The sequence below is a fragment of the Mangifera indica genome, chromosome 18 (assembly GCF_011075055.1).
Source record: "Mangifera indica cultivar Alphonso chromosome 18, CATAS_Mindica_2.1, whole genome shotgun sequence".
Lineage (NCBI taxonomy): Eukaryota > Viridiplantae > Streptophyta > Magnoliopsida > Sapindales > Anacardiaceae > Mangifera > Mangifera indica.
Genome location: NC_058154.1, coordinates 10137207 through 10150532, shown reverse-complemented (window position 1 = coordinate 10150532; position 13326 = coordinate 10137207). Strand labels below are relative to the sequence as shown.

At 30.3% G+C, this 13326-nt stretch overlaps 1 protein-coding gene across 3 annotated transcripts; it reads left to right on the top strand.

The window, feature by feature from the left end:
* Positions 1 to 2567: 2567 nt before the first annotated feature.
* LOC123202132 (28 kDa heat- and acid-stable phosphoprotein-like) lies at positions 2568 to 10308 on the top strand. 3 transcript variants are annotated; one of them, XR_006498930.1, is made up of 9 exons: positions 2568 to 2773; positions 3392 to 3429; positions 4399 to 4458; positions 4583 to 4666; positions 4758 to 4792; positions 5636 to 5736; positions 9647 to 9712; positions 9920 to 10053; positions 10096 to 10176. XR_006498930.1 is itself a non-coding variant. In XM_044617892.1 (8 exons), exons 1-8 carry the CDS (start codon positions 2707 to 2709, stop codon positions 9952 to 9954), a joined length of 486 nt encoding a protein of 161 aa, XP_044473827.1. In that variant the 5' UTR covers positions 2569 to 2706; the 3' UTR covers positions 9955 to 10308. The 3 variants fall into 3 exon arrangements, 2 of the variants coding, with proteins under 2 accessions (XP_044473827.1, XP_044473828.1); XM_044617892.1 differs by having other exon boundaries at positions 2569 to 2773; positions 9920 to 10308; XM_044617893.1 differs by having other exon boundaries at positions 2579 to 2773; positions 5651 to 5736; positions 9920 to 10308.
* The last annotated feature ends 3018 nt before the right edge of the window (positions 10309 to 13326 follow it).

Below are 13326 nucleotides of genomic sequence, written 5' to 3'. Positions count from 1 at the left end.
ACTCTACTTATCAAGAACAAGTGGTAAATAAATTATACGGAAAGCAAATAATAATAGCAATTAGAGAAGATCACTAATACGAATATGAGGAGAATCACACCTTAAAAGTTATCTCTTGAGATTGGAAAACCTGAGATCATATAAACTTCATACTAAAAATTCAAACTTTTTAATATGAGATTTAAGTCACATATCTTAAATTTGAGATCCTAATGTATCATCACACTTTGTAGTCTTGACATTCATATGAACTAACTATGTGTTAACTCTATGCGAATCTCAGATGAACCCTATAATGCCAATATCATCACCCATATTGTATGATTACAACTAAGAGACATGATGATAGCTCTAATATCAAATGATATGAATCTTAAAAGAATCACACCTCAAAAGCTAGCTATTAAGAATGAAGAGTTAAAAACTATATAACTCATATGCTAAAAACACATGTTTTTTAACATGTGATCAAAGTTTTAAAATGATAATATATCAATTAGATTTTTTTATTATTTTATTTTTTAAAAAATTGTATTATATGATATAATTCAATACTCGATATATAATACAAAAAATTAAATTTTTGATATATAATATGATATACGATTCGATATGATGCCAACATTTGAGAAAATAAACCCTAGATCAATGTTGAACAAAAGGTTATAACAGCCAGAATCAAATATCTTTCTATTTATTTTTAGGCCAAACGACTATTTCCCACCCAAGGTTTGATGTTTTCTCAAAAGTCCCCCCTTTAACTATGAAAACACCAAACACCCACCCATGACCGGTTAGATTTAACCAAACCCTAACATTGATAGGGGTAAAATCGTCATTTTTGCTATAATATTAAAAATAAACTTAAATAGAATCTATTTTGCCCCCTTAAAATTTAAAAACTAAAACTTTCCCCTAGCCTAAGTTTTAAAAAATGACAGTTTCACCCTAGGGTTTCTTTTTGAAATCTCCAACAACATTTCCGGCTCCATTGCCGACAGTCTCTCCCTCCCGAAGTATCCTCTCCTTCCGACGATCTCTTTCCTTCCATTTAGACCCCCCATCGGAGTCGAAGAAGCCGTGGAAGACGAAGAACTTCGTCGGGGAAGACGAAGTTCTTCGTCTTCCCAGTCGTTGTCGTCGTCGTCGTCTTCATCTTCCAACTGCGATCGGGCTTAATCTTCGTCTTCATCTTCCAACTGCGATCGTCGTCGTCAGATAAGTCGTCTGGGAAGACGATCGTCTTCCCAGACGACGAAGACGAGATCTCATCTTCGTCGTTTGGGAAGACGATTTCTCTTCCCAGACGACTTATCTCGACGTCGGATGAGTAGTGCAAGAGTTTAGGGAGGCCGTCGATGGAAAAGAAACCATCGGGAGGGGAAGACGACCAGTGATGGCGTCGGAGAGATAAACCCTAGGGGGGAAATGCGATATTTTCAAACCCTAAGGGGGGAAAATGAGATATTTTCAAACTTAGCTTAGGGAAAAAATGTTAGTTTTTAAACTTTTAGGGGGAAAAATGAGATTAAATTATCACCGTTAGGGTTTGGTTAAATCTAACCGGCCATAGGTGGGTGTTTGGTGTTTCCATAGTTAAAGGGGGGACTTTTGAGAAATCATCAAACCTTGGGTGGGAAATAGTCGTTTGGCCTTATTTTTATATAATTTCAGATGAACCCAAACATCCCATGTCTATCATGCCTACCTCGATTACCACACATCCCGTTCTCATAAATACTTACAACTATGTTTTGGTTGGATATTTTTATAAATTATAATATAATATTGAATTAATTTTTTATTACAACGTAGATTTAAAGTGGATAAATAATTTTTATAATAAAATTAGTTAGAAAATAACAAAAATTTTCAAAATGATAAGATATGATTGATCATTAACCATAATAAAATTTTAAAGTTTTAGTTTCAATTATTTAAACAAAATAACCATTTACATAAAAAAATATTATTTACTTATTTTTAAATAAAAATATGGATGAAAAATGTTTGAAACGGCAAAGTTTGAAAAGACAGAGATAACAGTAAAAAGAGTATTAATAGAAGGTGATTAACTATAGTCAAATTATTGTATATATTATAATTGAATTTTATATAAAAAATTTAATTTTTTATATAATATATTATATAATAATTTTTTTAAAAATAAAATAAAATAAAATTATTAATAAAATTATAAAAATTAAATTCATTTTCCATTATTTTTAAAAATATTATACATATTTTTAAAATTTTGAAAATTTTTAAATATTTTTTATTATATATTATTTTTCTACAAAAAAAATATAATATCAATAATATATATTTTATAATAAAATATATATTATATTATATTATATTATATATTTATTATATTTTATTAATATAATAGAATTTATAATATATATTATTTTTTTATATTATGCATAATTCCACATCGGGAACATATGATTAATATCGTTTAGTTCACGAAAAAATATGTTATTCTAATTATGGCGGAATAACTCGCTTAATAATCGCGTGAGCGTAACGCAGTGATACTTCTGTCAACTGGATAAGCCCGCCCCCGAATACAGCGAAACACAGTAACACACATAGAGAGATTAAAGAACAAAGAAGTAAGGAGACGCGGACCACCCTTGAGTCCAAGCCACGCCAATCTTCTCTTTTCTTCTCATCTTCACCGTCGTCGTTTTCCATCAGAAAATGGGAAGAGGAAAGTTCAAGGGAAAGCCCACCGGCCACCGCCACTTCTCAACTCCCGAAGAGCTACGTACTGCCACTTTCTCTTTCTATATGTTTGTTTTTGGTGTAATATTAAATCTAGAGGAGAATTCAAGTTCTGGGCCGTTTCGTTTTCTCTGGATTCGGTTGTTAGAATCTGTTCTTAATAGATCTACTTGTGTCGTTGGAAACTTTTTCATTTGTTTAAATATTATTCTGATGGAAATATTAAGAATTTTTTTATCGTTAAATTTAGCTAAAAGATTTATGGGAAGTAGTTATTAGTTTTTTTTTTTTTTTAAGGAATTTAGTTTGTTTTGGTGCTTGTTCAATTGTTTTTTTTGGGTAACCGGGAAATGCTTGTTCAATCTTGCTTTTCGAAAGGAAGCTCATGTTAGATATTATTTTTTGCTATATGAATCATGAATATAATGAAATTATGTACAAACTTTGGAATATACAGTACAAATGCTGTTTTTTCATGCGATTTGATGATTTTGATTTAAGGATGAAAGGACGTACGGTCACATAACAGTGCATTATCTATATACTTAATTGTGTATTCAAAAGTGTATATAAATAACATTACTTATCATGAATATGCTTCATTATTTCCCCAGAAAAAAGCTTACTTTCTTTGCTTGTGTATTGAATTGAATGGTTGCAGTTGCTGGTACTTCTGCTCGTCCTCGTACTTTTAAACAGGTTTGTGTTTTTTCTTTGTTCTTTTATCCTTCTTGCCTCCTGTATTATAATCTTCAATTTTGTTTGAATGTGCTTTTTTTGGTAAGTCAATTGAATGTGCTTATTGTTTCTGTTGACATTTGTATTTCTAGTTTGCTTAGAGGTTTTTTAATTTGGCTGCTATATTGGTTTGTACTGATCATTTCTGGCTGGTGTTAATAGTTTGAACATGTTTGATGAGGTTTTCATGCATGAAGCAATATCATGATTGATGATGGTCCCAAGTAAATTAGTTGAAAATTTTCTTTCATTCAGATTTTGTAGTTGCTGATAATCTAATCCTCTAGATGGCCAACCTTTAATGTGGGCAGTATACATGATGCTAATTTTATAAGGAACTTATCCATCTGTTGGAAATTTCAGACTCTGAAATGGACTTTGAATTTGAAAGATTCAGGTTATTGGTTGAAGTTGTGGCCCTCTGGCGACTTGTGTTTTATAAGTGAATATGATTAGACTCGGTATTGTAATTATAAATAAATTGCCGTGAAAGGGAAAAAGTAATTTTGTTAGAGTTAGTTGCTATGACATGGATTTGGAAAAGTATTTGGGTGATTATGTTTATTTGTTAGTTTGAAATCAAATACTGATATGATATCATATTTCCTTTGGTCTCTTGTAATAAAAGACTGGAATAGGAGCTGATGAAGGTGATTAAATTTTTTCTTAAATATACTTTTTTGAATTATAAAAAACCAATTTTGGGCCATATATTTTGGGACAATCTATTATTTGGGCATTTTGGTGGTTTTATTCTTCAACCTCTAGTCTGTTAATTTTATTATTGTTATGCCTTACCCCATACACCCAAAAAATCTAAATGATAGAAAGAAAAAAAGGAAAGGGAAAGGAAAATTTGATTGTATGCATATGCATATGTTTCTCATATTTGAATACGTGAGGAAGGACATTTTTCTTCTGTTATATCAGGAAGAGGCTGAAGTAGAGGAGGAGGAAGAGTCTGAAGAGGAGGTGGAAGATGAGCAAGAGGTTAGCATTTTAATTTGCAAGGACATTTTTCTTTTGGTGAATAAATTGATTCTGGTTGGTATCTTTCATTTGAAAATTGTATTCCCTAATCCTCATGGTTGAATTCTATTCTTAATGTTGGCAGAAGAAGAAAGGCACTCAGGGAATTATTGAGATTGAGAATCCCAATTTGGAAAGATCAAAGAATGTGAAGGCTAAAGATGCTGATGTAAGTTTCGATGTTTAATCTTATCCTATAGTGTTCAATCTTATTTTCTTAGACATTGATTTGCTTTGAGTAACCAAAATTATGTGTCCAGATGGGGAGAACAACTGAACTCTCGAGGCGTGAAAGGTTTGTACTTGTTCACACTAGGTCAAATCAATATGACCAGTTTTTTAACTACATCCATAAACATAAACTACGTTGATTGTGACACACTAATTGACAGTGGGAAAGCTTGCTAGGCCATTAGAGCTTTTGAAAATACATCTGGTCCCTATTGTTAGGCTTTTATCAGCATGACATGGTTCAGAAATTTGTTCAGGGCTGTTGTTGTAGTGCGAAAAGATTTTTCATGTTTGCTTTTGATTGATACTACTCATAGAAAATGCATGTTTGAAGTTCTAAAGATTCATGCTTTAATTTATGCAATTTGATCCCTTAGCCATGATTTTATAATTATGATGTTTTGTCTGAGAAAAAATAAAACAGAGTGTGGCTTAAATGAAGAATCAGAGCTAGTTTTACATTTAAAAATGTTTGCCTTGTTAGAGTAGGATGTAGTTCGAGTAAACAGAATTTTTTGAGTTGTCAATGATGTTTATGAACAATAGTAGATCATCAATCAAGGATGAAAGTGGCTAGTTCCTACTTTATAGGAACAACTGTAAGTTGTACTGTTTTGTGTATGGTAATAATCTGACTCAATTTTGATGCAATTGATTTTTATTGTATTTGATGTTACTGAATTGCAGTTATTACTATTCTTTTTCTAAGGATTAAAAAAATTGAATGTTTTGGATGATATTCTAGTTTAAACTTGTTGCTAACACCCATAAATTTTGTGTCAAAATACTTAAGGATCTTAAGCAACTTATGTATTGAAGATGATCCTACTATTTCCAATTTATATGTTGTATGAAGCAAGTGGGTTTTTAGGTGAGGGTTTCCTTTTTTTTTTTTTTTCATTCTCAGTATATCTGTGTGCAGAGAAGAGATAGAGAAGCAAAAAGCGCATGAGCGATATATGAGGTTACAAGAACAAGGGAAAACTGAACAAGCAAGAAAAGATTTGGGTAATTGGATCTTGTCAATGCATTACTTTTCTTTTCAAATTGTTCATTGAAATTTAAGTTGCAAGGGGTAATTATAGAATGAGATTGTGCTTGAAAATATCTTAATATTGCATGACTTTTCCTTTCTTGTTGATATGTTATTTTGCCTTTTATCAATGGTTAGCCTACCTTAACACACTCCTTTGCTAAGATTAAAGTTGAATCTCTATGATTTCGTATTTGTTGAAACTGGAAAATGATTAGTGCATTATTGATTGTTGTTGTTAGTTATTCAGAAACATGAGTGTACACAAGTTGAAACCAGTTAGTTTTCATTTTATTGTGGTTTGGATGGGTAGTATTTTGTGCCTTGTTGAAGCACGGTCAAGCTTTGTCCATCATCATCGTTCTTCTAATTGTAAATTGTCTACAAAACTGCAAGTTTGAGTTTTCTAATTATCATTTCTTATAGTTTTTTGGTACTATTGATAGAGCATTTACTTCTATCAGTTGGATGGTGTTGCCTATGTAATTCTTGATTTTGTTCACAATTTGTTCTTCCTTTTTGAGAGATGAAACCAATGTATGATGATGTGGTGACATTGGTAACTTAACAAACCCCTTAACAAAGATATTAAGTCAAACTATAACCTGTTGCCTTTCATCACTATGGTCTTGGTTGCCTCTATTCATCTTGACGTTTTTTGCTTCCACGAAGGGTGCATGTCTACCATGTGAAAAATCAAGTGCCCATTGGAGTTTTCCTTAATAGTGATGGGTTCGATTTTAACTAGTACACGATGCTTGTTCACCTTTGCGAAGATGGAGTGTATTAGATGCATAGTAAATATCACAACTCCAAACTCTCAAAAAGTCATTAAGGTTTCTGCTCGGTTCATAACTCGTATGGTGTCTAATCTATAAACTCGGAATGCACACAGTTCAATGTATGAGTCTTAGTCTGCAGGCATAACCTTATAATGGTGTGGGTGGATCAATAAAACTCATTATAGACCAAATCATATCCAACAAGATCCTATTCCTTCGATCAAATACATCATTAAATTGAGGTGTATTAGGAAAGGTGAATTGTGATACTATCTTACATTTCTTTAGGTATTTCCTGAACTCTTGCTAAAGTATTATTCACTTTTTTAATCTAATTGAAGCAATTTAATACTCGTGCAAAACTAATGATGTGCTTATAATTAAAATTGATTACACTGATAGGCCAATCACCTTATGTACAACTCTTGAATTGGTAGAGTAGATACTGCATATAATTACGTGCATCAACAAATTTACTTCTCTGTTTTGCTTCTAACATACTCCACTTTTGCTTTGGGGAACAAACATCATAGTTAGTTAAGTCAGACTCATTATTTTTAAAGCAATCTTCAGGACACTTGATTTTCCACTTGGTAAAAGTGTACCCTCTTCACTTTGACAAACAAAGTTACGATGAACAAGGGATTAACCAAGGTCATAATGATGGAAGGCAGCAAGAATTGACTCAATATCAATTGTTGAGTGGTTTGTTAAGTTATCAGTCTAATCATATCATGCATACGTTGATTTAATTAAAATTAAATACATAAAGTAAATGTGCCTGGTACATGACTTAAATACAAGGTTTTCTTAATCTTAGAGGGAACTGCAGGTCAACCTGGGGGTCCTACTTTTCAATATTTTTGAGACTTTGAGAATGCTTCATGTTCTTTTGCTCTATCAAGTAAATTACAACTTTTCATAAGACATATTGTTTTATTGCAACAATAATAAAACAATATTCTAATTTTTTATCAATAATTTTAGAAACTTCAAGTTATGATTGGAGGGAGTAAGGTGAGAAAAGAATCTACATCCAGAATAATAGAGGAGGACATGACACACAAACTTTATTTTACATAAACAAATACAAGCATTCATTCCCAACTAAAATAAAAAACCACAAACCACAAGTCAAAGTCTTATGTACCAGGCACTATGCCTAATCAACCAATAGACATACAACATACAATCAATCAAAATTAATTAATTGATTAATAATTTAACCATTTGTTCAAATTACATTTTAACCCTTTAAATTTGCAGAATTTACAAAACAGTCACTTAGGTTCCAAACTTGACAGTTTGGTCCCTTTGTTATATGACAACATGAATTCAGACTTAGGAACATGCATTCCAAAGCATTGGAATAGGCATTCTATGTGTCTGAATACAAGACCAGGCCTTCTTATCATTGGAACGGGGGTTCCATATTTTATTTGAAAATTGGATGAAATTAGGTTTTTCCTTGTAGACCGACCAATTTCGAAGAATGGAACAATTGTTCCCTCTTTAGAACATGTGTTTAGTGTTTCTTGTGAAACTTTACATAAGGGGGAACAACCACATTGTGTTGGATTGTTGCATGTAGAACAACCTTTTGTCTACTATGAACAAGCATTCATTGCGACAGAATGGGAGTTCCATAAATGGAACCGCTGTTTAGCCTGCAATTCTAGAATACCTCAGTGATGCAAAATCTATCTTTTCGACCAATTTCCTTTGCCAAAATGGGTTAATATGGTATGAAATGCCCAACCTTTCCTAGCTTGGTTAACCACCACTTGGTTTCAACGCTTGAAGGCACTAACTCTTGCATCAATGTAAGTTTGCCAAAATTTCTCTGCCGTAAAATCCACATTTTAGTGATTCAACACTTATCATCCCCACGAAGACAGACAACGCAACAATCTTATCGAATTAGAGCATCCCACTCATGTTTCATGGTTGTGAACATAATTTCAAGCTACTATAAAATTCCATATCTCTCATATATGGCTATTTTGTATAAATGTTGGTATTATCTATATACAATAGCTCCAAAACATTGATCATTGATGTAAATGTATGTGTATACGTATTATAAAGTGGATTACTATGGTAATAAAGCACAATTATATGTGAAATAATTGCTTACATTATTTTAGAAATTGACTGTACCCTTAGGGCATACTCCTACTGTAAGACACTTTGGTGATATCAAATCTAAAGATCTCATATACCATCGTCCTTTAGAGGTTTTATAGATACTGGGTTTACCATCTATATGGAATACTATAACAGGTTAGTCTGATGATCTTGCAAACAACAAGCACCTGAGTTGCTCTAGGGTGTTAACAAATAATCTTGACATAAGAGATTTGTCATTATATTTCAGTATGATTATTCAACATTATGATAGACTTATGTTAGAAAATACTAAGGTTATAGACAATTTTAGAATGATCATTTAATGTGCTCATAGTTTTCTTACAATCAAAACAAACTTGATCCCTTGGACACAATTTTACTTTACTAAGGGCATTCATCTTAAACAAAAATAAATATTGAAAACAAAGATGAAAATCGCCATCATATTTATATATAAACATGATATAATGTGAATACATACAACCAAAATACTTGGCTCTTGAGTACCAACTCCAACAGTTCACAATATGTTTTTCCTTTTTGAGAGATGAATGTTCATTAAAACATAAGAGGTGCATTGTAGAAAACAGTTTAAAGGGGTGTGTACATTGGCAAATTTCTTAGATTGGCTGAATTCCTTTGCATTATCAGTTGAGTAAAAGCAAACGTTTTTGAAAATGCAACTCAAACTCAGTGCATCTTTATTAATGAAACCATTTCATTCTTAGAACACTACCTCTTGGCTCTTTCTCACTGTAAGATCACTTTTTCTCTGTATATTTGTCAATTAGTTTCCCTGTGGGTTACTGTCTACTGTATACATTTCCTAACTTTTCTGCCTCTTTAGTCAGTTCACCTAATATTTTTCCTCTTCATCACTCCACATAAAGTTTTCTGTTGATATCTAGGATTTTATTTCCTGTATTTGCAGTTATCTTTTGATTGTTTTGATTATTTAATATTATTCTTGTAGAGCGCTTAGCCCTTATACGTCAACAGAGAGCAGAGGCTGCAAAAAAGCGAGAGGAAGAGAAGGCTGGTATGATATCCAATTGCGCAATTTATCAACCCTTAATGTTTGCCTCTTTTTGCTTCACTTTGTGATGCTTCCTCTGCCTTCTGGTCATCCTTTGTAACTCCTTTAGAGGGGAAGCTTCAGAATGTGGAGCAGAAATTTGAGACTGTTAATTTAAGAATCTATAAATTTTTTTATGTGAAGCTAACATGAAATCATTTGTTCTGTCAGCCAAAGAGCAGAAAAAAGTTGAAGCTCGCAAGTGAAGTGACTTCCAGAAAGGCTAGTATTTCATATTTCCTTAGATTTCACTCCCTTCAGAAATTAATTATTTTCTCTTGGGGGCATCTAAAATTTTTATGCTAGCATACTTTTTGTACCAACATATGAACATTAGTCTTAATCTTGCAAACTTGGAACATTATCTAAGTAGAAAATTGAGGTTCTGTTTGATTTAATAGACTAAGAAAGATCCTTTCTTGGGCTTATACGTTTCTTGTTCATTTCATTATTCTGATATGTGTCTTTTGCCTTTGCAAATAGTGCGATTTGGTAACAATGATTGTCTTGGGTTCCTTCCTGGGAAACTCTCCTAATAATTTTATTTGTACTTTGTACTATTTCGGATGCCAACAATGTAGTGATGTGTTTGCCGTGCCAGCTTAGTAATAATTTTACCAAGTCAGTATCCATCTTTAGATTTGAGATGTAAAAGTATGGTGTACTAGTTAGATAGAAAATCAGTTATCAACCATGTTTATTAAGCTAACAACTTAGCTGTTATAGTCGTCAAGAGATAGTTTGATTGACAAAGAAGTAAGATTTTAAATATGAGAGCAAATGTTTAAATTTTCTTTAACGATATTTTAAGATTAAATTCTTAATTTATTTGATACAATGATTATAAGATTGGGTATTAGATTTAGGATTTCATCTGTTTGGTTTAGTTGATTCAGTTTTGAAGGAATTATCTAAATTAAATAAGGTTTCTTCGTTATAAAAATTAAAATTAAAAAAAGAAAAAAACCTTAGCGGTTCCTTGTACCTAGAGTTTTTGTATTGCTTATGTGGTAATGATTGCTGAGCCAGTAAGGTTCCTTCTTGTATAGAAATAGATAAATAGAGAATCACTTATGAAAGTTGTATTCATTGAACCTTTCTCTAAAGAAATATAAAACAAACAAGTTTAGAGGAAGTTGAGGATGATGGTACAGGTAGCTAGCTTAGCTTCCCTGGAAGACAAAAGCCAGCACATTCTTTTCTTTCTGGCATCAAGAACCAATTAACAAGGTGGAAAATGAAGAATAATGATTCTTAACCATTGGACTTTTCTATTTCAAATGGGTGCCAAATTACATAAAACTCCTTGAAACCCGTATGCTATTGCATATGCCTAAAGATGACAACAGGATAGATAGGGGTTAAATATCTTAATAATTGTCTTCACAGGAAAACCTTTTTCAAACCTCGTCTTGTCTTTGATATAGGGATGATGTAGGAAAGATTTCCCTCCCTATCATCGTAGGAAAATTTTCCATAGTTTCTCCTCCCCATCCCATCTTCAATTGTAGAAATTTTAGCTATTCTCGTCTCTCTTTCTACCTTTATCGGAAATTTTTTTTGTTTTGAGAAGAGGTAGGTCAAAGATCTAATTTTACGAACCAAATTGTCATTTCTATTTATGCCAATCTAGTATATTGGATGATAATATTTGACTCTTGAAATGCAACATTTTAGCCAAAAAAAAAACTATTTATACATACTTTTGTACATAATTTTGACATATAGATGATGTGTCATTATGTAATTGGATAATATTGAATTAAAAATAAAATAATAATTAATTACGGAATGACATATCAAATATTTATTTAAATTATATATTAATTAGTTTCAAACTTTCTGAAATTTACATCATTAATATGGGTAAACCAAAACATGCCCACTTCTATATTTTTGCGGTAATTTAGTTTTGGAGTTAAACCCAAATATACCAAATAAACTGTATTAGTGAACTCTAATCCAAATTAATTAAGTATTAATAAATAATAATACAAAATAAAATCGTCATCGTGGGAACGTGGTGAAGGAAGGCATAATACGAAAGAGAGGGAGAAAGTGGGGCCATCATGATAGATGACGTGCCAAGAAAGGGTGGGATCCACCTCAATCCAGTGTTTGCCGCTAGAATTTTTTTTAATTATTTTTATAATAAACTAAGAGAAAAATAATAAAGAATATGCTTTATTTATTTAATTGGAATTAATCTTTTAGCACTATCTTCGTGTGTCACCTTCCTGTAGGCCCACTTCTTGTATTTTATCTAAGCCGTTTGATTTATCTAAAAAAAATATTATTTTAATAATTTATTTTTTATTATTAATATTATTTTATTTAATTTATTAATAATAAAAAATATTAATAATTTTTTATTATTAATAATGATACAATAAATTTATAATCTTAATTTAATTATAATTATATTATTATTTATAAATTTTTAAAATAAAAATATTTTTATTTTTAATTAATATAATAAATAACTAAAATAATATTTTAAAATAATTATAACTAAAAATATTTAAGTAAAATAATATTTTAATATTTTTTATTATCTTTAACTAAATAAAATAATTATTTATATTTATTAATATTTATCAAATATAATAATAATATATATCTAATAATTATTATATATATAAAGATTTTTAAAGTAAAAAAAAAATTATTCAAATCAAACATATTTTTATTATTTTTTTTGTTTTAGGGGTGTTTTTATTTTAAATAAAATAAAATTATTTTTTTGAAAAATTACATAAAAATAATTTTATAATTTTTTATTAAATTGTAGTTAGCATAATTTATTATTTTCAAAAAGTGAAAGGTGACGTTGCAAGAAAAAGAAAAGCATTTTACTTGTTGCCCTTTGGTCAACAACAATATTATTGTGATTTTGATTATGGTGGGATCATATAATTAATTAATCTTCAACTCTTAATAATCAACAATTATTGCCACCTGCCATGTTTAAATTTATTTAATTGCTTGCTCCAACCAACAAAAATCAATCTGTCATAGACTATTATATGATTTTATTATTAATTAGGTTTTAATACAAATAAATTAATTTTATATAATATGAATTTTGATTTTTATACTTATAGGTTTAATATATATATTTTTGATATGATATCAGATCACAAGTCAAATAGCGGGTCTAAGAGTTTAAAGTATTCTATGATATAAGTGATAACACAACCGTAAAAAAATAGACTTAGTGAAATAACAGACCTAACAATTTACAGTGATTATATTTGAGGGATGGTGTTGTAGACTAAAATCTTACATATAATAAATATAATATAAATGAATGATATATAAGTGTGAAAGATTAGACCTTAACACAAGCGAATTGAGTTTATGTAATATGAGTTTTGATCTCTACACTTATTTATTGTTTAAAAAAATTTTTAGAAAAAGCAATATTATGTGTATTCACTTTAAAAATATAAATAAGTATAAATTTATATGTGTCATCAATGATTGAATGTTATTTTATGTCAATTCAAAATCACTCAAGAGTAATATTATATATATCTATTTTAAATATACAAATGAGTATTTACTTTTATATATTA

Bases quoted from the DNA above. Each gene is read 5' to 3' on its own strand.
- LOC123202132 (XM_044617892.1), top strand. From the start codon at position 2,707: ATGGGAAGAGGAAAGTTCAAGGGAAAGCCCACCGGCCACCGCCACTTC. The intron at 4,459-4,582 runs GTTAGCATTTTA...TAATGTTGGCAG, and splicing joins AGGTGGAAGATGAGCAAGAG to AAGAAGAAAGGCACTCAGGG. The intron at 5,737-9,646 runs GTAATTGGATCT...TTATTCTTGTAG, and splicing joins ACAAGCAAGAAAAGATTTGG to AGCGCTTAGCCCTTATACGT.